Source organism: Anolis carolinensis, chromosome 6 (genome assembly GCF_035594765.1).
Source record: "Anolis carolinensis isolate JA03-04 chromosome 6, rAnoCar3.1.pri, whole genome shotgun sequence".
Taxonomy (NCBI): domain Eukaryota; kingdom Metazoa; phylum Chordata; class Lepidosauria; order Squamata; family Dactyloidae; genus Anolis; species Anolis carolinensis.
In genome coordinates, this window is record NC_085846.1 from 79,693,797 (window position 1) to 79,719,714 (window position 25,918).

A 25,918-nucleotide genomic window follows, 5' to 3' on the forward strand; every position below is an offset into this window, starting at 1 on the left:
TTTTACGATTTTAATGCATAATGTGTATTTTGTATGCTTCTATGTTGCAATGTACCGTTGAATGATTGCCAAACTGGAAGCCACTCTGAGTCCCCCTCAGGGTGGAGATAGAGTTGGGTTGCTGTGAGTTTTTTGGGCTGTATGGCCATGTTCCAGATGCATTCTCTCCTGACGTTTCGCCCACATCTATGGCAGGCATCCTCAGAGGTGTGAGGTCTGTGGAAACTAGGCAAGTAGGGTTTATATATCTGTGGAAAGTCCAGGTTGGGAGAAATAACTCTTGTCTGTTTGAGGCAAGTATGAATGTTGCAATTAATTAGCATTGAATAGCCTGGCAGCTTCAAAGCCTGGCTGTTTCCTGCCTGAGGGAATCCTTTGTTGGGAGGTGATTAGCTGGCCCTGCTTGTTTCTTGTCTGGAATTCCTGTTTTTGAGTGGTGTTCTTTATTTACTGCCCTGATTTTAGAGGTTTTTTTTAATACTGATAACCAGATTTTGTTCATTTTCACAGTTTCCTCCTTTCTGTTGAAATTGTCCACATGCTTGTGGATTTCAATGGCTTCTCTGTGTAGTCAGACATGGTGGTTGTTAGGGTGGTCCAGCATTTCTGTGTTCTCAGATAATATGCTGTGTCCAGGTTGGTTCATCAGGTGCTCTGCTATGGCTGACTTCTCTGGTTGAATTAGTCTGCATTGCCTGTCACGTTCCTTGATTCAACCAGAGAAGTCAGCTATAGCACAGCATTTGATGAACCAACCTGGACGCAGCATATTGTTTGAGAATACAGAAATGCTGGGCCACTCTAACAACTACCAGTTTCCAACAAGCTTCACAACCTCTGATTATGCCTACCATAGATGTGGGCGAAACGTCAGGAGAGAATGCTTCTGGAACATGGCCATCCACATCAACCCAATGATTCCAGCCATAAAAGCCTCTGACAATACTTTGAATATGTTTTAATTTTTTTAATGGATTTAATTAATGTTTTAATGAATTTTAACTGTGGTTTTTAAAATAGTTTATATTTAAATCTGTTTCGATGTTTGTATATTTGTATATTTTAAATTGTTTGCTAAGGCCGCTTGCATTAAGCCACTTTGAGTCTCCTTCAGGAGAAATAAAGCAGGATATAAATAAACATACATAATAATAATTTTATGTAGTGAGCTGCCCTGAGTCCCTTTGGGGAAATAGGGCAGGATAGAAATAGTTTTACTTACTCAGTCTTCTGCCACTTGAAAGAGACAAAACACACCAATGATTTATACCACTGAACTACAGTAGCGTCTCGCTTATCCAACATAAACAGTCCAGCAGAATGTTGGATAAGCAAAAATGTTGGATAATAAGGAGGGATTAAGGAAAAGCCTATTAAACGTCAAATTCCATTATGATTTTACAAATTAAGCACCAAACATCATGTTTTACAAGAAACTGACAGAAGAAGTTCAATATATGGTAACGTTATGTAGCAATTAGTGTATTTACGAATTTAGCACCAAAATATCGCAATGTATTGAAAACATTGACTACAAAATCATAACTACTAAAAAAATTGACTAATATATATATATATATATACACACACACAATATAATTTACAATAATATATAATAATTATAACATATTGTATATACATATAATATTCATAATATTATATTGTAATACGATATAATACTAATAATACAACATAATATTAATTATATATTATATTTTACATGTAATATTACTAATAATATTACAATATTATTAGTAATATTACATGTAAAATACAGTACAATATAGTAATTTATTACCAGTATTGTACTATGCTAATATAATATATATAATATTGTATATAAATTTAATTTGTAAGCCGCTCTGAGTTCCTTTCGGGGTGAGAAGGGCGGCATATAAATGTAGCAAATAAATAATAATTAAGATAAAACTGCATAAAATGAACTCATAGTAACTACACTGTTGGAAGTTAAATCCATAAAAAGTTCAGTCCTTGCTGTATAGAGGAACAGCTGTGGATCGGGGCGGGAGGCAAACTGTTGGATAATCTAGAATGTTGGATAAGTGAAGGTTGGCTGAGATTCTACTGTACTTGGGAGATACAGGCCCCTTCCACACAGCTCAATAAAATCCCTTATGAACTGGGATATATGGCCATTCAAAGTAGATATTGTGGGGGTTTTCTGCCTTGATATTGTGTGTGGAAGGGCCCATAAATGAATAAGTGGGACAAAAGACGATCCTAACCCAGGCATGGTGAAACTTGGGCCTTCCCTCCAGGTGTTTTGGACTTCAACTCCCACCATTCCTCACAGCTTCAGGCCCTTTCCTTTCCCGCCTCAGCCGCTTAAGCGGCTGAGGCGGGAAAGGAAAGGGCCTGAAGCTGTGAAGAATGGTGGGAGTTGAAGTCCAAAACACCTGGAGGGCCCATGTTTCACTATGCCTCTCCTAACCCAACCCCAGTATGTGTAACGTTTTTAAAAGGCCTAAAAAATGAGGCCTAGCGCGTAGAGCTCGACACCAAACAAGTTCCCCCTCCCTCCATGAAAAGAAAAAGTCCCGGCTGGGTCCGTTTCAAGGGTGTGGCTTGAGCCTCATTGGGCCGGGCCTTTCTAACCTGCCGCTTAAAAGGACGAGGGGATTGTGTTTTGAGGGAAGGAGGCGCATGTGTTGGGTTATTTGTTGTTGTTCTCGTTTGTTTGTTTTTTTTAAAGTTGGGGTTTGGGGAGCACGTTGGGAACCCTCCTCTCAGCAAGGCAGCGCGCGCGCGTGGGGAGAGAGATGGTAAGTCATCGCGCAGGCAACAGCGCGCCCGAAGGAGTTGTAGGGCCTTGTTTTGAGGCGCCGAGAAGAAGAAGAAGGAAAAAGCCCAACATGGGGATCCTAGTAATGGACGGAGGGGGTCTTTGAGAGCGCCTCGCTTCAAGGGGTTTGAGGGAGACGGCGGTTGAAGGGACGATGTGGTGCTTGTCGAGCTCGAGCGGGGTGGAAAAGGCGGGAAGCCCTCGCCACGCCTTGGAGGGGAGACGGGAAGGCTCAGCGGCCTATGGCGGAGGAGTAAGTGGAGTGAAGTCTCCTCAGGCCATTTTGTCTCCTCAGGCCATGTATAACTCCCACTCGACGATATTTTAATGCACTTCGAAGCCAGCTTCAAACTGCCACCAAAAGCGCGCCAAAGCAAGCCAGTGCTTTTGTGTCGTTACCAGTCTAGGCCTCAGAATGGTTCCTATGGGTTTCGCTATCTATTTGAAACCACATTAAATGGCGGCCTTAGGTTCAGGACGGCAGAAAGCCGCGTTTGCTTTCCCTGATCGTCTTGGGCTGAGTCTACACAGTCCTGATTTTAGAGGATTTTTTAATACTGGTAGCCAGATTTTGTTTGTTTTCATGGTTTCCTCCTTTCTGTTGAAATTGTCCACATGCTTGTGGATTTCAATGGCCTTTCTGTGTAGTCAGACATGGTGGTTGTTAGAGTGGTCCAGCATTTCTGTGTTCTCAGATAATATGCTGTGTCCAGGTTGGTTCATCAAGCGCTCTTTCACTTTCTCAGTCTGTGTGCTGGTGGCCTTATCAAACTATGAATCCCATGATTCCATAGCATGGAGTCATGGTAGTGGTGTCATAAGGTAAAGGTTTCCCCTGACAAGTCCGGTCATGTCTGACTCTGGGGTGTGGTGCTCATCTCCATTTCTAAGCCGAAGACCCGGCGTTGTCCGTAGACACCTCCAAGGTCATGTGGCCAGCATGACTGCATGGAGTGCCACTACCTTCCCGCCGGAGCGGTACCTATTGATCTACTCACATTGGCATGGTTTCGAACTGCTAGGTTGGCAGGAGCTGGAGCTAACAGCGGGTGTTTTGGACTTCAGCTCCCACAATTCTCAACAGCTGGCTAGCTGGCTGGAATTTCTGGGAGTTGAAGTCCAAACTCCTGGAGGCCCAAAGGTTGGGAACCACTGCCTTGTATAATGCACTTCAAAGTACATTATAAAGGTCTATATTATATAGTCTTGTGTAGTAACCTCTTATAATGCCCTTCAATGCAGTTCAAATATGGATGTGTTGTGTACACCAGGCATAGGCAAACTAAGTTAAACCCTTGTGCTGGCAGGACTGAGGACTTGAAAGTTGAGTTGCTGACTGGAAGGTTGCCAGTTCGAATTCAACCCTGGGGAGAGCATGGATGAGCTCTCTCTTATCAGCTCGAGCGTCATGCAGGGACATGAGAGAAACCTCCCAAAAGGATGGTAAAAACATCCAGTGCCCAGGGGACAGCGTCCCCTGGGCACTGTCCTTGCAGACGGCCAGTTCTCTCGCACCAGAAGCGATTTGCAGTTTCTCAAGTCGCTCCTGACATGAAAAAGGGCACATTTTGGCCCTCCAGGTGTTTTGGACTTCAACTCCCACAATTCCTAACATCTGGCCAAAGTTTGCCCACGCCTGGTGTAGGTAAAGGCAAAGATTTCCCCCTGACATTAAGTCTCATTGTGCCCGACTGGGGGTTGGTGCTCATCTCCATTTCTACGCCGAAGAGCCAGTGTTGTCCATAAACACCTCCAAGGTCATGTGGCCGACATGACTGCATGGAGCGGTACCTATTGATCTATTTACATTTGCATGTTTTCAAACTGCTAGGTTGGCAGAAGCTGGGGCTAACAGCAGGAGCTCAGCCCACTCCCCGGATTCGATCCACCGACGCCTGGTGTACACTGATCATAAAAAGCCATTCAATCTGCATTATTTGTCTGTGTAGGTCCAAGCCTTGAGTTACAGAGAATGTTTGTGGAGAAAGTTCCCAACCCACAATCTGGCTGGCAGCAGTTCATTTAAGGGTATGAGAATTGTAATACACTTTGACACCACTACCATGACTCCATGTTATGGAATCGTGGGTTTCATAGTTTGGTAAGGCCACCAGGACACAGATGGAGAAGGTGAAAAAGCATTTGATGAACCAACCTGGACACAGCATATTATCTGAGAACACAGAAATGCTGGACCACTCTAACAACCACCATGTCTGACTACACAGAAAAGCCATTGAAATCCACAAGCATGTGGACAATTTCAACAAAAAATTGAAAATGAACAAAATCTGGCTACCAGTATTAAAAAAACTCTAACATCAGGACAGTAAATAAAGAACAACATTCAGAAAAAATGGGAATTCTAGACATGAATCAATCACGGCCAGCTAACATCTCCCAGCAAAGGATTCCCCCAGGCAGGAAGCAGCCAGACCTTGAAGCTGAAAGGCTATTCATTGCTAATCAAGGTGGCCAATTGAAACATTCACACCTGGCACACAGTTCCTTCTCCCACCCTGAACATATCACAGATATACAAGGGTTGAATGAAAAGTAATGCCTCCACCTTCTTAACTCCTCAACAGATGGCAGTACTGGTATGCGGCAGGTACTGGCCTGTTCAGTAGACTCTCTACAGTTCTATTGGGCGGGAAGCCTTAGCATTGAACAGTTGTGTTAAAGTTCGAAGTTTGGAACCCTGTGCAGACGGTCGGTCAATGTGACTTAAGCAACATGCAGTCATGGAATTCTTGACAGCAGAATAATAGTTACAAAATAGTTTGTAAAGAGATGTGTATAGATGTGAGTTTAGTTAAACCTGCAAGGTGAATAAAGCTGACCAATATAGGCTTATATGTTAATGTTATAGACAAACTAAAATTTAATGGTCTTCATAGTAGCATTTGTATCACTAATTGCACTTAGACTAAAGTGTGAAAATGTCTTTTAAGGAAATCTCTTTTATTGCTTTGCAGTCTGCTGGAAATCAAGATGCTCAGAATACAAGCATTCCTTGGGATGAAAGCACTCAGTTGCCTGCAACAAGCCAAGGATATGTCCTTCCTGAAGGGAAAATCATGCCAAATACCGTTTTTGTGGGAGGAATTGATATAAGGGTATGTTCGTTGTTCTGTGTTTTCAAGTTGCTTCAGACTTACGGCAATCATAAGGCATAAGACAGGGTTTTCTTGGCAAGATTTCTACTGAAGTGGTTTACCATTGCCTTCATCTGAGTCTTGTTCATAAGCCAGTTTAGCAGCTGTTAGGATTTCTAGGAGTTGAAGGGCAAAACATCTGGGGACCCACAGGTTGAGAACCACTGGTCTAGTGGGTCTTCATGGCCTAACAGGGATTTGAACTTTGTTCTTAAAGTCCTCGTTTTGCTGTCAAGTCACTATGCCATATGGCACTCTATATATAGAATCATAGTGTTGGAAAGAGACCACATGTATGTATCTATTTTCTATTGGATTGAGTGTAGTGTAATGTTCTACTTCATCCTGAGGATCCAGCAGTTTATTTAATGATGCAGCATTAGATATATGTGGTTTGGTAGCCCAGCGTTCCACCCCAAAAACACAATCAAGCTTTATATAGAATTTTTACAAAAACATTTTGTAGCAGTAATTGAGCAACAGAAGGCTATGCCATAATTCTAACTCAACAATAAAGAACAATTACTATTTCCACAAAAATCACACTTGTTCTTTGCATCTTATTCTGGTGTTCTAGCTGTTATATCAGTACAACATGTTTTGGAGCATTGTTAAAATTGTTTTGTACCTGTATAACATAAAATTGCTACAAACCTAGAATATTTTCTAAGTAAACTATTTTCTTCAACTTGGCTTTATCAGTTTTCTGATTTTCATGTCCCTAAAACTGCTCAGTCTCTTAAAATAATCACCCCCTCAAAAAAACTCGGATATTTTTGTTTAAAAATATGAAAAGATAAATCTGTTTAATAAATGATACATACTGGAAATCAGGTTTTTTTGTTTGATTTTCCTCTTAGACTATGAGCCATCCGCCCTGCCGCCACAAGATTAATAAGGTTAATTCCTTTTCCCTAATGCAGTCCTCAAACTGGCCCTCCAGCTGTTTTGGCCTTCAACTCCCAAAAGCCCTAGTCAGCTTGTTCCATAGGAGTTGGAGGCCCAAACAGCTGGTGGGCCACAGTTTGAGGATGCCTGCCCTAATGCTTACAAACTTTGTTTCAATTCTTTTTTCTTCTATTTTCTCTAGCTTTCTTAATTTCACCCTAAAGTACCCATTGTCTATACTCTTCATCTAAACTTGTTGGAACAGTTCTATTTCTCACTGTATTCAACAATAGTAATTTATTTGTCATGCGGGATATAAACTTCTAAGAGTTCACTGTTTGGGAGTTTGGGAGATTTTTAAATAATTTTGAAGCTGTGCTTCTAAGAACAGTGACAATATTCATTTTTGTATGATATAATGTATCTAGATGGATGAGACGGAAATTCGGAACTTCTTTGCACGATATGGCACAGTTAAAGAAGTGAAAATAATCACTGATCGAACTGGTGTATCCAAAGGGTGAGTGGCATATAGATAAGTTTAGGTCTGTTGCTGACATCATAACAATTATAATGACTGTATCGTAACAAAGAGCTTTCCAAACTGTTGTGCCACATTAGTGTATTTGCCGCATTGTGTAGATGTGTTGTGCGAACATAATGAGGAACCTCTGAGTCTTTTTGAAATAAGCAATAAATCATGTATTTTTAAAAATACAAATGAAAGGTTTTCATGAGATATGTTGTGTCCCCCCCTACACTTCTTTATTACAATTTATGTATGTGTTTGGATATTTTTTATAAGGGGTTAGTTTAGCCTCTGGCTTGCTAGTAAAGCTGGATTACTCTGTCGCAAAATGATGCATGTTTAAAAAGTACAGTAGAGTCTCACTTATCCAAGCCTTGCTTATCCAAGCATCTGGATAATCCAAGCCATTTTTGTAGTCAATGTTTTCAATATATCGTGATAATTTGGTGCTAAATTCATAAATACAATAATTACAACATAACATTACTGAGTATTGAACTACTTTTTCTGTCAAATTTGTTGTATAACATGACGTTTTGGTGCTTAATTTGTAAAATCATAACCTAATTTGATGTTTAATAGGCTTTTCCTCAATCCCTCCTTATTATCCAAGATATTCACTTATCCAAGCTTCTGCCGGCCCGTTTAGCTTGGATGAGTGAGACTCTACTTGTATGTTACCAACATGAAATGTTTGGAAAGCTCTGCCATAACACGTTAGTGTAACATAAGCCTAACAGTTTGAGCCAAGAGTCTGAGCTTGTTTCCTTCTGCTAGATATGGTTCAGTGATATGCTGGTTTTAAAATAATTGGTTCACATACATGTTTCTGTGATGTAACTAGCGAATATAGTTCAAGTTTATATTGTAAGCGATATTAGTACCTTGCAATTGAAAGCTGGGATATAAACATTTGAACAGAGGAAAAATGATGGGCAGAATCGGTTTCCTTTATATTTGATTTTGCTAAGCTGTTTCACCCTTTACCAATGTAACTCATTCTCCACTTGAAATCTGCATCTCTGTGATCTCTTTAGTTTGTTATCTTAATGTGCTAAAAAAAAAACCTTTTTTAATAGCATGTTGTCTTTCACATGTTGTCCACTGCAGCTTCTGGCAGTCATAGCCAGTGTTGTGGGGTGGTGATGCATTTTAGTTGAGCAACATCTGGATGTTCTAGTATATGAAACTGACTTTAGTCATGGGTGCTAGACTGGAATGTTGACATTACTGCACTTATTTTTTTCTTGTCTTTATAGGTATGGATTTGTTTCATTTTTGGACAATGTAGATGTACAGAAAATAGTTGAAGTAAGTTGTTCATTTGGGCTCCTGTGGTACGCTAGCATGAACTTTATCTGTAAATCTGGCTATTCTTTGTTGTGGGAAGTGTAAGTCTAATTTAAACAGTATTAGATTAAAGTAGGTGATGTTTAGATTCTGTTGGTGAGTTGTGACTCAGATCAACAGTTTACTTAGAGTCTTCTCTGCCAAAAGGCGCTTAATCATTTTCGTTTCCAAATGAAGTGGAAAATAATAAAGTCACGTATTAGAACATACTCCTGTTTTCCTGTTTTCTTAGTCTGCTGTGTTCCTTGGAAAGTACATTGTTCACAAAAATGTACAGTTTGCATATCCTTCATCCAAAATCCTTGGGACCAGAAGCACTTCATATTCTGATTTTTTTGGGATGCAGTTGGCATTCTGTATCCACAGTTTCAACAGTCTACAGCTTGAAAACTTTTTTTTAATTCCACCCTTGATTTTGTTTTATATAAGGGACACTACTATGGTTGTTGTACCTATATTTACAAATAATAATATGTTCACTCATCTCTCAGATTCTCTCCAGCCCGCACATCTCATATGCAACACAAGTAATATACAAACAAAATACGAAACTAGTGAGAGACTGAGGATCTGAAAGACGAATGAGCAGTAGTGCTGGAGCTGTGCATTGAAGACAGAAGTGGGTGCCTGCTGGCAAAACATGGTGGTTGGTTTTAAGATTTCTGGAATAAGGGAGGCTCAACCTCCATTATCAAACAATAGCAAGAAAAATTTCAAGCTGCTATTCAGAAAAAAAAGATTAATTGATATATTGAGATGTTCTTTGATGGATTTAGCTGGATTGTTTTGAATAATTTTAAAAGAAATAGTTTTAATTGATTTACTTAGTAATTATACCTTAAAAGGTGTTGCTCCAAATATCTTTTTAAAGGAAATGCATACAGTCTACATTTAATGTATCAAGAAATCATTATTTTAAATTATAGCTGTTCAGCTTTGTCTTCTCTTTTAATCATTGCTGATTGTTATTTATTCCTGAGATCATAAATTCTTTGTAAATGTGTATAATTTTTAAACATAATGATGATTGTTCTCATAGCAATAAGCAGTATAATTTACAATATTTCAAAGACAGTGCAAGTAAAACCAAGGCATTCTTTAAATGAAGACAAAGTTTTAAACTCAAAAGAACTGGCATAAAAGTGTTTGCTGTACAATTCACTGGAACCAATAGGGATGTAACTTATACAATCTTGCTTGGGAATGTGTTCCAGAGTTTGAGACATCCCTCAGAAAATACCTTTTCTTCTGCCACCTTCTACTCTGGCCTCTGTAGTAAGCAGAAGATTTTAATCTGCTGAAATATAGACTAGGGCCTTTAATCAAAACTTTATATTATAAACTTGCTTAAACATGATGGGCTTTTTCCAGGTAGCTTTGTGTTATATGTCATGATCAACACCTTGACCTGGAAACAAATTGTTCAAGTAAATATATTGGGTCCAAAGCAGGTAAAACGTATCTAAATGACACACGAGACAGAAGTTGAGCTGCTATATTCTGTACTAACTACATTTTGTATATGTATTTTCTGAGGCAGTCTAAATGGAGAGTAAATTATACATAATTGAACCCAGTTCTGTCTTCCTATGAAAGTGGTAAAGCTAGCATTAGTTGAAGCTAGGCAGAGGCACTTTTATCCATCTTCCTAGGGTAATATTAAATCCAAGACATCCCAAACTATAAACGTGGCTTTTCATAGGGTGCAACCCTAACCAAGACAGGCTGTAGTCTAGTCACCAGATTAGCTTGTCTGCTGACCAATAAAGCCACTATCTTGTCTGAATTAAGTTTCAGGTTTGCTTTATTCACATCCTGGCTGTCATTGCTTAGGACTTGCACAATTTCTTTGGTAACAGAGAAGGGATCGGGATGAATGGAATGTAGTGTAGGTGATGAGGCACAACCCCAAAACTTTGGGTAGTTTATGTCTTAAAACTTGGACTACACCCAGATGGGAGCTGTTCTCAATACTAGGCTCAATATAAAAAAGTCTAGCATTTCATTATCACTTGATCATAAGATGTTAACTGAAAACCTCAGTCAGAAGATATTCATATACCACGTTGTTAGAGATTGGAAAGGGTCACTAGAAAAGCATCTAGCTGAATGTGCTGTGACAAGTATCTGCAGGAACCTCTTAGGTTGTTGAGAGGTCCCTGAAGATGATGTCGTTGCACCATTTCCAGCTGCGAGAAAATAGCTGGACCGTTCTCTGCTGATCTCCATTCTCAGACAACACAGAAATGGTTGTGTTGGGAGGCTGTGTGAGTCACAAGTGAATTGGGACAGGTGGTGTTTTAATTGTGCTTGGTCACAATAGAATTACAAGCTCACGGTGACCAAAAAATGACTTCTAAACTGGCAAATAGCTAAGGTGTAAGGACTCACAACTGCTTCTTTCAGAGCATTAGAACATAATATCTTTCAAAGTAAGATTTACAACATCTACCAATGAGTTGTCCAGCTTTTAACTATTCAGAATGCACATAAGTGAAAGAGTTATCATGGTGAAAATGTGTCTTCCTTTAAGCTTCATCAGCAATTCTTGTTTCAACAACAAGCCCATTTAAAAAAAAATCAAATTATCACAGGAGTGCTAACCCTTCCCTATACTATCCAAAGTGCTTGCACTCTCCCCCCCCCCCTCCCTTGTACATATATGTATGGTTGGAGTTAACACTTAAAAATGTACCTGTTCCGACTTGCATAAAAATTCAGCTTAAGAACAAACCTATACAACCTATCTTGTCCGTAACTTGGGGACATGATTCAGGGTGGTGGTATCAAAAAATAGGCTTCCTCGTAAAAAAAGCTGTTTTTAAAAAAAAAATAGCTGAAATTTACGCTGGTGAAATGGAGTTGTCCACCACCTAATACTTAATTAACTTTGGACTTAAGATGATCCTAGGTGCATTTACATTGTAGAAATAATGCATTTTGGCACCACTTGAACTGCTATGGCTCAGTGTTGTGCAATTGTGGAAGCTGTAGTTTTCCCTAGTCTTTAGCTTTCTCTGTCAAAGAGTGTTGGTGCCTCAGCAAACAACAAATCCTATAATTCCATACCATTGACATTTAAAATATTGTCAGACTTCATGAATTCTATATTATAGATGCACCCCCTGCGAATGACAGATGGTTACATAACACTGTCATCAGCAGCCTCATTCGGGTCTTAGAAATTCAGAGCTGTGGTTTGCTTGGATTGGATAGCCATCTACAGTGTGGTCTACCTCTTCTCTACCTTGCAAAATACTAGTGTCTTCTCTACTGAGTCATGTATTCAAGGCATGGTAGTCTCAGTTTGATTCCATTTCTTTATATTCTGTTCTCTTAACAGTGATCCTGCACACTAGAATAATCATATGTTATGGTACAACTATTTATTTTAAGAGCAATCCATAGTTTATAATATATACATGAGCTTTGCTATAACCTGAAAAGCCGAGGCTGGTTTTCTTCTGAAATTCTTTGGTATGGTGTATTATCAAATAAATGCTTACAATATGATCCCTTGTGTGTCTTCCTCTTCTATTAACACAGAATGTCACCATTATTTAGGTGGACATTGTGTGTTAATAGAAGTGCATCATATAGGCCATTTCAAAAGGAATTGGTAATTCTTTTGGCATATGTACACTACAGCTTGATTTGTATATTTGCATTCCATTCATGCATATATTTGCATGAGTTTTTTAGGAATATTTTAACAGTTCAAAATATATAACAAACCTATACATTTGGCTTTTTTTCCCCAGTCACAAATCAACTTTCATGGAAAGAAACTTAAACTAGGACCTGCAATAAGAAAACACCCAAACTTATGTGAGTGATGTTTTGCTTGATTTCTTGTATGGGAAGAGACAATTGTGTGGTCTGAGAGTTGCAAGTGGCCCCCAGACTTGGTTTTCTTGTCTTCTACTTTCCCCAGTGTCCTCTTTTTAAAACACATTGATACACTAGTTGTTGCAGAAAACCATGGTATCAGTCTTCTGTCTCTCTTTCTTGCCTGCCTTTTCCTCTCCCTGCCCAGGCAAACTCCTGTAGGCATTAATTGAGGAAAGAGAGGAGGACAGAGAAGGCAGTGATGGCCTCCACAGGGGCTTTGACATCCTCCAATCATCACCAGAAAAAAAGGAGCAGGAGGGAGGCTGCCAGCCCTTTTTGGAATGTCTTGCTTGCTCCCAGGAGTGTTGGAGCAAAGGCATCGTGACTAGCTGCTATTTCCAAAGCATTTTGAAAAGAGTTGATGGCCTTCTTTGGCTACTAAAGGGAAAATGTAGAGTTTCTGGTGTTGGCACTGTCACTGACGTAGGTGGCAACCGTGTTTATTTTGGGTACTAAAGTGGGTATAACCCACTGTGGGTCAAAGGAAGGGATAATTTCCTTTCTACATTTGCAGCCATGCTTACTCATGCCTATGTGAAGGGAGGCATTTTGAAACTGCAAACTTAAATATTCCTGCTATAGTTTAAATCACGATAATCATCATACTGGCACTTGCTACTTTGCACCAGCTTGCATAATTCCTGCTAAAAACAACATTTTAAGGATGCAATCTTCATTGCAATTTTGCTGCTCAGTGAACATGAGTGGCATTGCGTAGTAAGTCTTATAAATAGTGCAGCTCCATTAGTGCTGTCCATTAGTGCTACCCTGTTTCCCCGAAAATAAGACAGGGTCTTATATTAATTTTTGCTCCCAAAGATGCACTAGGTCTTATTTTCAGGGGATGTCTTATTTTTCCATGAAGAAGAGCTCACATTTATTGTTGAACAACAAAATGAACATTTATTATATACTGTAAAGTAGTTGTCATCACAAACCAGCATAACAGACAAACTATGAATCCTATCAAGAATTTCTTGTTACTGCCATTATTTACATGTACAATCTATGGTACCTCTTGCAATTTAGGTTTCACAAGGTTTTCACGCTGATTTCTCTCTATTCTAGTTTCAATGTAGTCATGAATGATGAATAATATAATATACTATAATAATAATAATAATATGATAATATAATAATAATATAATGATATACAATATATTAATGAGATAATATAATATAGGATATAATAATAACAGAAAATGATAATAATATGGTATTAATAGGATAATATAATAATGGGATATAATAACAATAGCATAATAATATAATAATAATAGGATAATATAATAGAATAATAGAATGGAATAGAATGATATAAAATATATTAATAGGATAATATAAAATGGAATATTATAATAATAACAGAATATGCTAATAATAAAATAATAATATGATAATATAATAGAATAATAGTATAGAATATAATGATATAAAATATATTAATAGGGTAATATAAAATGGAATTTAATAATAGAATAATAATATACAGTAATATGAAAATATAATAGAATAATAATAGAATAATAATATAATGATATAATATAATAGAAAAATATAATGATTTAAAATATATTAATAGGACAATATAATAATGGGATATAATAATAGTAACAGAATATGATAATAATATGGCAATAGAATAATAATATAAAATAATCAGTTTCATGGCATAGGATAGGAATAAGGATGAGAGGAGAATCCCAATGCGTCCTGTACCTTTAAGGAGCCTTGGGGACGAGTGGAAAGCCCTCTTCCTTCCCTCCCACCCTCCCTTGCCCTGGCTCCAGGAGCCAATCAGAAGCCTCTGGGAAGCAAGGCAGCATGGCCAGGAGGGAGAAGGAAGGAAGGAAGAAACGGCAGCAGCCACGGAAGGTTCTTCAAGCCTCGGCTAGGGGACAGGCAAGGCAGGGAGGGAGGGAGGCACAGAAAGCAAGCACTTTCCCTCCCTCCCTCCGGTGTATGAATGACTGCTGCTTCTGCCCTGCAGCTATGCTTCCCAATGGAACTCTGCTGCAGCCTTAGTTGCTAGGTCTTACTTTCAAGGGAGGCCTTATATTTGGCAATCCCCCCAAAACCCTGCTAGGTCTTATTCTTTGGGGAGGTCTTATTTTCGGGGAAACACGGTAGTTCCAATTTCTGTAGAACTAGAGTAGGACCAGGCAGTTATAGGCCTGACATTTTTGGACCATTTTCCTGCTGTCTTTAAGCTATAATACCACATCTATGTGGCATGCCGGGAATCTTTGAAGGACTATAGTTACTGCCATGTAAGAGAAAAAGTATTTTCGTGCCATAATAACATATGGTAGTGGGGTTTTGTATGTTTGAGAACATTCTCAACATTTTTGTCTCCAAAGGTGCCTATCATGTGCCACCCAGGCCTGTGCTTATTAATTCACCCACACCTCAGTTCCACAGTGTTTGGAATAACCAAGAAACATATATGCAGCCTCCAGCCATGATGAGCCCTGTCACACAGTATATTCAGGTAAAGGTTTTTTGAGTGGTTTATTCTAGTAAGCATGTTGTGTGACTAATCTTGATTTTTTTTTTAGTTTGTATGATTAAGTCAAATTGTACTATCGAAGTTTGAGATTTGTGTCAAATTTTAATTGGGCCTCTGCAGCCTTTGATCTATTTTACTACTCTGTCTAAGACATGAATGGGACAGTGTTCCACCATGTGTGAATCTTGACTGTGGTTAGAAACTAATACTGATGTCAGATTTCTTTGAATGGTGATGGTGATGATGTTTATTTATAATACTCTTCACCAAATTGCAAACCATCGACATTAACAATCGAGGACAAGGACTAAAACATAACTACAAATATATATGAAGTGACATTTCCAGCACCCTGTCTCAGCCTCAACTCAGCAACATAATCTGGTAATTCAAAGAGGGAAGGTATTCAATAAAAATATGTGAGATTCTCCTCCAGCCAGAGATCCATCATACATATGCAGAACAAGGGATTGAAAGACCTGCAATCTTGACAGCTATACATATTGATGGAACAGGCACAAGTCTTTTGCCTCCTTAAATACCAGGCCCAAACTGGTAGGCAGTGAAGGGATCTGTAGGGAGAAGAGATGTGAATATTTTTGGGGAGATTTAAAACAATCTGAGCAACCCTGTTCTGGATTAAAACCAAAGTAGGAAGAGAGCATGAAGCAAAATCTGCCAGTAGGCTATCACAGTAATGCAGCTGTGACTTAGCTAAGACCTGGACAAGCAGGCGGGCAGTCCTAATTGTAAAATATATGTGATTCTGTGGATGTTCAAAAAAAGGACATTACTATATATATGTATGTATAAATTGACTTGTTTATGTTGAGAGCAGAAAATTGGGGGTAATTTTGGATAAGTCTAGGGTCATTAAAGCGCTGAGCTGCTGAACTTACAGACCGAAAGATCCCAGGTTCAAATCTGGGGAGCGGAGTGAGCGCCCGCTGTTAGCTCCAGCTTCTGCCAACCTAGCAGTTTGAAAACATGCAAATGTGAGTAGATCAATAGATATCACTCCAGCGGGAAGGTAACAGCGTTCCATGCAGTCATGCCAGCCACATGACCGTGGAGGTGTCTACTGACAACGCCGGCTCTTCGGCTTAGAAATGGAGATGAGCACCAACCCCCAGAGTCGGACACAACTGGACTTAACGTCAGGGGAAATCTTTACCTTTACTTAGGATCATTCCATGGAGCAAGGGAAGTTCCAGCTCAACCTTATAAGCAGCTGCTCTTGGCAATAGTTGCCACCATTTTCCTGCCCATGGATTCAAAAAGGCCAGAAACAGTGCCACAGCAGAGAAAGTTCTCTCAGGACAAACTAATCACTTGTCTTTTGTCACTACTCAGAGAAAGAGGTGGCTCCTTTTTCAATAAGACCTGGGCATTTTTAGCCTGCAGAAGAGAAGGCTGAGAGGAAGCATGATAGCCACATATAAATATGTGAGGGGAAGTCATAGGGAGGAGGGAGCAAGCTTGTTTTCTGCTGCCCTGGAGACTAGGACGCGGAACAATGGCTTTTAAACTACAGGAAAGGAGTTTCCACCTGAACATTAGGAAGAACTTTCTCACTGGTGAGAGCTGTTCGGCAGTGGAACTCTCTGCCCCGGAGTGTGGTGGAGGCTACTTCTTTTTGGAGGCTTTTAAGCAGAGGCTGCATGACTATCTGTCGGGGGTGCTTAGAATGCGATTTCCAGCTTCTTGGCAGGGGTGGGACTGGATGGCCCATGAGGTCTCTTCCAACTCTATGATTCTGTCATTCTAAGTATAGTACTTATATTCATCCTAGGATAAATTAATCCAGATTGTTCGGGTTGATTTTTTGACTGAAATTTCTAGACTTAGACATTGAGTGTATATATAGCACATGATTTTGCTGCTATCCCAGCAAAAGAGCACAGACACAAATGATCATCCAGCAGGACTCCAAGGTTCCTGTACTATGTTCCAGTCAGCAAATGACCCAGGAATCAGGCGACTGGAATGTAAGAACAGTTGAATTAGCTATGAATGAGCTAATTCAGGTCATTCATAGGGTATCCATCAATTTCCCCAACTGCTAAACAGCCAGACAATAAACTTACAACTCCCTGGCTGATTTACAGTTTAGAGTCTTCTCTCTGAGTAAAAATGCTTCTATATTCTTACACTTCAATTTCACTTTTCTGCTGTCCTACTCAGGATTCAGGTCACCAACTTCCTTCATATCTTTGACCGATTTATCTTTGTGTTGTTACACTAACCAATAACAAACTGCTAGCAAATTCAAACACGAGTGCCTCTGAGAACTTTAACCAAATGCCGCCATCTCCCAACACAGCCATCTTCCTTCATTACTTAGTCATATATTGCAATTTCTAGTATCTAAATCATCGAAGTCATGCTTCAAGCTAGGCCTTGTCACCAATTTTAAGTGAAAATCTTCAGTTGTGATTCATGCTCTTGTACCCTTTGTGTGCCCTTAGTTTGATATCCTGATTTTTTTAACAAATGGTACAAACTCATTTGTCAAGTTATGATTCAGCAGCAAAGTTGTTGTTAACTAGGAATTATAGTTTAAATCTCTCATTCTAGAGGGGAAAGTGAGTAACAATCTTATATTAGCTTCTGTAAGCAACAAAGTGTTTAGCTTTTGGTTGTAAACTAGTTAACAGTGTCACATGTTTGATAATTGAACCTAGCTTGTTCATGAATTGAGTCTTGTAAGGAAATGTTTGAAAATGTTCAGAACAATTATTCAAAATCCTTAACATCTAGCATTTGTTATCTATCCTATTGATGGAGAGAAAGATACCCAGCTGTACCTTTATATTTTAATTTACAGACATATCCCTATGGTTCGCCAGCTTTATTAATTCAGCATCAAGTTCCTATGGGATACCAGCCAACTTACAATTATCAGGTTTGTATGAATATTCTAAATTTTAGAAACTTGGAAATTATTTTTGATCTCCGATTTCAAGTGAACATATTTAGGTGAGGCTTACCTCAGATACAGACTGAATCAGAAGGAATTCTACATGGCTATGGGGAGGAGCCCATAGGAAGGCATAATCATAATAGTAAAGATATATTCAATGAAATATATATTTGTTTCTATATGTATGCACACAATGATAAATGGCAATGATATAGCTTAATATAAAAATGTAACTTTAAACTAGAAAAAAACTTTTCATTTATCATTGTTTAGAGCAAGAATATGATCTTTGGTAAGTTCCGAGGGCCAAATTTGTGCCCTTCTGATGATCTGGAAGCCAAATGGACTGGCAAAATATTTTTTAAAGAAAATAAAACTAGAAATGGCTGGAAGTTCACTTGTGGCTTTGAAGAAAAATTGGGTTTTTAAATTTTGAACAGTGCAAGAATGCCTGACATTTATTTAGAAGATGAATCACTGCTCCAAAAGTGAGGTTCCCAAAAGTGGCAATTCATCCTTGTTTTGCCAGGAAAATGATTGCAGAAGGAAATCTGGAAAGAGTCCGGGATTGTAAAAACAGCTTCTATTTGTCCACTTTTGGTTTAGAGATTATTGTATCAATGTCTCCATCTTGTAATGTTAAAATCAACACAAAACATGTCTTTTGAGTTGACAGCCAATATTGAAAGTTTGGGGTTCGCATAATTTTAAACTGTTTAAACCTACATGAGTTTTTGAACTTGGTGGTTTTTGAATAGCAGAGAAATTAGCTAAAGTTTATTAGAAATGAAAGAATAAAAATGAAAAATAAAAATTGGATGGCAATCTTGAGTATTGAAAAATTAAACTTGAATTGCATATTGTTTCCTGCCCCTCTTTCCAAAGACTTAGAATGTTCCATCTTGTGTAAGTAGCATTTATTGCCAATCTTGCCTCTGTTTCTTTAAACTTGATGGATAAACTCCATATTAAAGTAACTGTTTTTATACATCATCAAGTGTTAATGGTGGTACAGTACTTATATTTAAAATATGCAGTGCTCAAAACTGCTGGACATTGATATCCTTTTTTTTTTTTTAAGGTTCCACCCCAATGGCCTCCTGGAGAGCCAAGAAATTACATTGTGCCCCCGGTAAGAAAATTACCCTTTTTATTTAAGTATAAAAATTCAGGCAACTAGAATAGACCAAGAAAAATTGTCAGGCTGAAATAATCTTCTGAGGATGGCTTATTAAAAATAGAAGCACTCTTTGCAATGAATGTGGGTTCTACAAGGCATTCCTTTTCAGCTTTCTGGAGCAACTGCTAAAGATAATTTGTTCATTGGCTCAAGTAAAAATTAGTTTGATCTTCCTGTTTATAAAATTATTCATGTATTTAAATCAAAATTCAATACATAAAATCTAGAAGTTGTATGAAGACACCAAAAACAGTGGAATCAACAAATTACAGAGCGTTGAAAAACAACTAAAGTGATTTAAACTAACCCAGAGTCAAATATGGAATTAAGTGGTTAACAATGTAAAGCAAATGGTAGCAGCATAACATTCTATGAGCGAACCACTAGAAGTTATGAACGAAGATAGATTCTGTAGGTTTGTTCTTTAGTTTAATTTGTATGTAAGTCAGAACAGGTACATTTTATAAGTGTAACTCCAGTCAAATAGACAGATATATAGCATAGGGAAGGGTTAACACCCCTGTAGTGTTTGTTCTGCTGTCTGTGACCCTGTTCAGAAGATTTCACCTCACTTTCTGTCTCTGTGATAATTGGATTTTGAAAAAATTGGATTGTTGTTGAAACAAGGATTGGTGATCAAACTTCAGTGGAGACATCTTTTCCCCATGATAACGCTTTCATTTCTATGAGTAGATTTCTCATTTCCTGTTGTCTCACTCCCATTCTTAACTATGAGTCATTTGTAAGTTGGATTTTTGTAACTTGGGGACTGTCTGTCCTGCTTTTATTTAGTACCTAAGGAAATAAAGATAGGAACAGGCGATAAGCTCAAGAGAAGATTTTTTGACCTGGCCTCTTTTATGATTTTGCTGTGATCTTGAGTAACAGCCATATCTAATTTTGTCATAATTGAGCTTGTGAGGTTACACTTAGGAAAGAATATCTGAAGATCTCAACTTCCTTTTCTGGTGTCTTTGATTCTTTAAGCCACTGTACAAGTTTTACTATGCAGTGTATTGTTTCTGTTCAGGTGTTCAAGAAATAATTTTATCAGCAAGAAAATCCTTTAGATGCCTTCATTCCAGAAGTAACAACTGCTTCAAGGAGTTGAATATAGCTTTGAGAGTTGCTTAAAGTATGGAAAATGACAGAAAGTCCTAACTCTGCTGCCTAAAAAAAGACTGTCTCTTTGAGAACTAATATGTCTGTCAGGGATGTAGGCATCAATAGGAGCTTTCTTAGTTTTCAAAAGTTCGGGAGCGATTTTTTTTTTACCAAGGCTTTGGTGGGAAGGAATGGGTTAAGCCTCCCTCCTTGTTGCTACAGTAAAAAATAACATCCTTAAAAACAGACCTGTTTTATCAAAGCATTGTGATATGAAACTTGTCTCAGATTTTGTCCATTATTCCTCACCAATTTTCATCCTAGGCTTCACTTTACTCATGTTGTAAATTTGGTTGTGTTTACTTTTTTGGTGGTGCATTTATGAAAAGAGCTCTCCAACAAATTGTGCCTTGGTAGTTTTCCAGTCACAGAGGGCAAAGCATTATGAATGAATGATTCAACCTATCGTCCAGCATCCTCCAATGTAGTTACATTATACTGGAAGACTGGAATGCTGAATATGCTGTTACTCTTGGGTTGGTAGCCTTACTCATGTAATAGGTTGTAAGGGTGGGGTGTCTTGCCTAAAATTGTTAAGTTCTAATTGTAATCTTGCTGTTCTGTTTTTTTGGGGTTTTTTTGTTTTTTGGAGTGTATTTGCTAATCAAATTAAGTGTGAATGTTGGTCTTTTTCAATCCTTGGCTATGAAAAAAACCAGAAATTTCTCCTGGTATGGTTATGGCAGGCTTATGAGTGCATGTAAAAGTTTCTGTTTGAATAATGAGTTCTGATAACAGTTTGAGACCTGTTTGATCTTATTTTATGTTATATGAGATCTTAACAAGTCATTTTATTGTCTTAAAAAAATTAAGATAGCAAAGAAGGTCAGAACTTTAAAAAAAGAATGGCTTTCAATTCAACAAGCTGCAACAAACCATTAAGATATATAGCTGGAAATTCAAAAGGTTTCATCTGTGGGAAAATTCTATGAATAACAGTTGTAAAGTGGGGGTGGGAAATTAGGTAGTGGAGACCCTGAGAAAAGTCTTCTTGTGTTACACAAAGCTGACAGTTCTGTCCTTATGATCCATAGTAGCTTAATCCAGACATTCACTCGGCTCATGTCCAGTATAGATTGCTACAAGTGAATAGAAAAATAAGTAATAGAGTTTACCTTATTTTCTAACCAGTACAGTTACACTTATCGCAGGGTTAGGTTCCAGGACCACCCGCAATAAGTGAAAATCCGCGAAGTAGGGACGCTATATATTTATACATTATTTTAGTAGTTATACACTATTTTAAGTCTTTATCAACCAATCGTGTGTTGATAAATCTCCTCCTTCTTCCATTGCTGCTTGGGCTCCTTTTCTCTCCCTTCGGCTTCTCCTTCCTCCCTTCCTTAGGCTGTAAATTGTAATTTTTATGATTTATAATAGTCTTTTAGAGTTTATTGAAAAGCTGCGAAACAGTGAATCCGCAAAAAGCGAACCACAAAGTAGTGAGGGAACACTGTACTTCTGAATTGCCTTCTGTTGCAAAATTGCATATAATACTTCTGTTTCAATCTTACTCTCTAATTATATTGACTTTTTTAACTTCATATTTTTCACAGGCATATACCACAATGAATTATGGTGGTGAAATGGATGTAGGTACTGACCAGTTGGAGTGTTCTATGGCTGACACTGCCCAATCTTGTGCAAATAGTCCACAAAAGGTATATGTGATTTCTTCTGCAATCTCCTTTTTATATGTACTGAACTAGATAAGATGTCAGTTTAGTGGTGAAATAAGGGGCCACAAGAGAAAAGTAAGATCAGATTATGAGAAGATATATTTCTTCTCTCTCGTCCTCAGGCCAGCACGATTAGTATTGAATAAAATATTGAAGCTTATTTAGCAACAAGTACTGACTTTATTGCTTAATTCTGTATTTTGTCCCATGTTTGCTAACATTTCTGTACTAACTGTTGACAGAAGTGCATGGCAGTGATATTATGACTTTTACTATCTTGGGTTTTGTATTTCTGGAGTTGGAAGGCGGCGTTGTATGGTGAAACATAGAATGGTTTCTCTGAATCATTGCTTATTGCTGGAAAACCGCATGAGCGGTTTCATTTAACTTAATTTTTCATTTGATGTTCTTACAGGATTCTTATGTATCAAATATCTGAACAAACTTTAAACTGGAGGTTTTAGTGTCATAAGGGTTGGGAATGTTTACTTCTCTCCTAGTAAGACTTCCAACAAAAAGTGTCATGTTGGAAACTATGTATCTGCATTTGCAGAGGGTCACAAGACCTACAATATATTGAATTGGGGGTGTTGTCTATGGTTTCCTAGACCACATTATTTATTTTATTAAAACTTTTAATTGTGCAGTGAACTGCTTCTGCATTTACTCTGTCCAAACCCATGCATCTTGAGTAAGGCCTTTTTGGTATTGTAAGCCACTTCTCTCCTAACCCTCGCCCCACCCAATTTTAATCTTGTTTGACCATCAACCTAAAGTTGCTTTCAATAAATATATACATACTTACATTTAGTATAAATGTTTACTTATATTAACTTTATAACTGTTAGTATATTAATATTAGCTAAAACGACTGTCAGAATATTAGTATTAGCTAAAATGACTTCGGAAGGTTCAGAAATTCCAATAACATGTGGAAGCTTTCTTCTTAGCCATTAAATTGTTCTGTAATGCATCAGGAAATTCATATTCTTTGGGAAAAGGACTTCTTCAGTGGAGAAGAAATTGTAACTTCCCTCTTGAGTTGCTGCTGTGATATTTTAGAAAAAGACATATTAAAAAACGTGCCTCAGCACAAAATGTTACCTTATGATTCCGTTCTGGAGATTAAGAACCTTTGCTACAGAGGTCTTAGTGCATGCAACTTTATGCTCAAGTCTTTAGGATAGATGCCGCATGCAATATTGACAATAAACTCATAAAACTTTATTTTAGAAATCTGTGGACCGAAGCATACAGACAGTAGTATCATGTCTGTGTAATCCAGACAGTCGATTGAGGAACAATATTGTAACTCAAGAGGACTACCTTAAGGTATGAATAAGACTGCAGGCTTCTAAGAGCTCTCACGTTGGTACAGCAGTTCTTAATAAATATTACTGAATTTTATTACTAGGGACAACCAAAATTTCTGACACTGTGTTTGACACAGTGGCACTTGAAAGCATACAGGTAAAAAAATATTCAGATTGCAGACTTGACTGACAGTGACAGCTGTAAACAAATGATCATTCTCCTTGTAGCCTTAATTTGATATTCAGATGTTGTCACTATTTCCGAAAAGGAATTCGTTTTCTTGGTTTGTAGAAGTTCTTGTTCAGGGTAATGTATTATTTTCCTTTGTGGCACAATACCAATAAGACAGAGGATGTAGAAACGTTTCTTCTTTTTTTTAACTACATAGAGAACTACCTTAAATTGAAACTGTTCTCTGAAGAAGATGTTTAAATTACGATCTTTTGTTTTAACTTTACTTGTTTTCTTCCCCTCTTTTGTAGGAGAAGAGAGTACACCATTTTAGAAGAAGCAGAGCTGTTCTTAAAAGTGTTTGATTTAATGAGATTGACTCAGAAGACCTGAAGTACTTCCATTTGTCATCTGTTACCTTTATCCTACAGTTAATATAGATGACAAACACTTGGCAATTATGTACCGTTTTGGGCAAACGTTCCTTGCAATTAGCATTTGGTTGTAATTTCTATGTTGCCTGTTTCTAGACATGTTTAAATTCTGTTATTTATTTCTAAAAGTGTTTGTATGTTTCATCTGTTTTAAGTGTTCTAATTAACAGTTGTTCTCAATTTTTAGATTGTTTGTGTTTATTCGTAAACTTTAAAGTTCTATTTTAGTGCATGTTGGCACTTAAAGTTTATTAACGTTTTAACATGTATCTTCTGTACTTACTACCAGCTCACACTTAATTTTTTTTTGCTAAAGATATTTTTAAAACTGTACTTGAATCAGGTGAATATATATACCTTCAGTTGCATCTCAGTGTCATAGATACATATCTCAGTACAGTATTGCCTTAAAAATCCAATCAGTGAAACTGCCTTCACTAACTGTGTATACTGCTTAGTCTGTTTTATAACTGATGATTAAAAGTGTACTCAAGGATGTAACTAATGGTATTAATATACTTAGTGAGTTGCACTTTTTTATATACTGAGTAAACTTCGCTAATACCCTTATCTTAAAATTGTGGAATGAACAAGTACTTTTTTGTGATCTTAAGATTTTTAAAAGTGGTCACCAACTTTAAATCAAAGAATTTGGAAAAGAGTTTAATTATGTAGACTTGAGTTTTATGTCAGTAGAATTCCACAAATAAATATTTTGAGACGGATTTCTTTTGTTATTTAATATAAGGTATTGTTTATCTGGAAAGTGAGGCACATGTAAGACACATGTATAGCATGTCCAAAAATAAGTTGATCAAACTATGTTTCGCTTACTGTCTCAGTTAGTGAACCTAAAACATCAGGGGGGTTAGAATTCTTAGGATCAAGGGAAATTCAAGAACACCAGTCTTTACTCAGGTTCTGTGCATTTATTTTATCTGGAAAATGAAGCAATATCTGGGTTTCTCTGGACTGAGCTAATGAAATGGGGACTTAGCAGGCAGAATTCTAGCTCTTACCCACATACCAGTCACCACTGCCACCTTTTGGGAATGGAACAGAAGTGAATTAACTTTTTCCTTCCTTCTGCCCAGTGAAGGTGCCCCTTCTGTGCTTGAATAGACAAATAATTAGTGAAGCTTTAAAAAGAGATACAGAGGAGGTTTTATTGTAAATATGAATAATCAGGTTAGTAAGGTAATGTACAGATATAAAAAATTTTAAAATATTACGGTACATTTTCCTTGCTGAAATTGGTATTAGTTTGCAAATAATATGCTTTATATGATCTGAGTTTCCGATGGCTCTAAAATGTAGTTTGAAGCCTTTGAGGAGTTTCTTTAAATTCAGAAGGCCAAATGTTACAAGTTAATTAATAAACACACTTATTAATATTTATGTATTTATTTGTTACATTTCTATACCGCTTTTCTCAGCCCTGTGGGGACTCCAAAGAGGTTTGCAATGTAATCAGTGACAAAATTCAATGCCTCACATACAGGTAAAAATTCATCACATATCTAAAATAACATCACTGTGGATTAAAACCATTAAAACTATAAAACATTGGACATAAACCTAAACATGTATAAGTACTATACTGTAATAGACTGTATAAGTACTGGTGCACAGTAGTAAAATATTTATAAGTGCAGTACAGAGGCATTTGCTCCTAATAGGCATAAAAAACTTAGCTGTTGTGATTTAAAGAAGAAAGATTAGGTAGATTCTTATTAAAGCACAAGACTAGGAAAATGTTCCCACTGCAACATAATCACTGGCCAGCAGATGGGGTGTTAGGCTAAGTATTACCACAAATGGTTAGAAGTGCAGTCATTCTGTAGTATAGCAGTAAGGAAATTACTGCACCTTAAAAGATTAATTGGTGTACCTTGACATATGCTGCTTTATGTATCGGCTTACTT

The 25,918-nt window shown here is 37.6% G+C and overlaps 1 protein-coding gene across 3 annotated transcripts; it reads left to right on the forward strand.

The window, feature by feature from the left end:
* Positions 1–2,578: 2,578 nt before the first annotated feature.
* Positions 2,579–24,718, forward strand: dazl (deleted in azoospermia like). 3 transcript variants are annotated; one of them, XM_062984622.1, is made up of 11 exons: positions 2,579–2,783; positions 5,782–5,922; positions 7,278–7,369; positions 8,638–8,689; positions 12,490–12,556; positions 14,980–15,110; positions 17,956–18,033; positions 19,133–19,183; positions 21,952–22,056; positions 23,308–23,406; positions 23,871–24,718. In XM_062984622.1, exons 1-11 carry the CDS (start codon positions 2,781–2,783, stop codon positions 23,922–23,924), a joined length of 873 nt encoding a protein of 290 aa, XP_062840692.1. In that variant the 5' UTR covers positions 2,579–2,780; the 3' UTR covers positions 23,925–24,718. The 3 variants fall into 3 exon arrangements, with proteins under 3 accessions (XP_062840692.1, XP_062840691.1, XP_062840693.1); XM_062984621.1 differs by lacking the exon at positions 2,579–2,783 and adding an exon at positions 2,823–3,056; XM_062984623.1 differs by lacking the exons at positions 2,579–2,783; positions 23,308–23,406 and adding an exon at positions 2,823–3,056.
* Positions 24,719–25,918: the final 1,200 nt, after the last annotated feature.

Bases quoted from the DNA above. Each gene is read 5' to 3' on its own strand.
- dazl (XM_062984621.1), top strand. From the start codon at position 2,958: ATGTGGTGCTTGTCGAGCTCGAGCGGGGTGGAAAAGGCGGGAAGCCCT. The intron at 18,034-19,132 runs GTTTGTATGAAT...TTTTTTTTTAAG, and splicing joins AGCCAACTTACAATTATCAG to GTTCCACCCCAATGGCCTCC. The intron at 23,407-23,870 runs GTATGAATAAGA...CCTCTTTTGTAG, and splicing joins CTCAAGAGGACTACCTTAAG to GAGAAGAGAGTACACCATTT.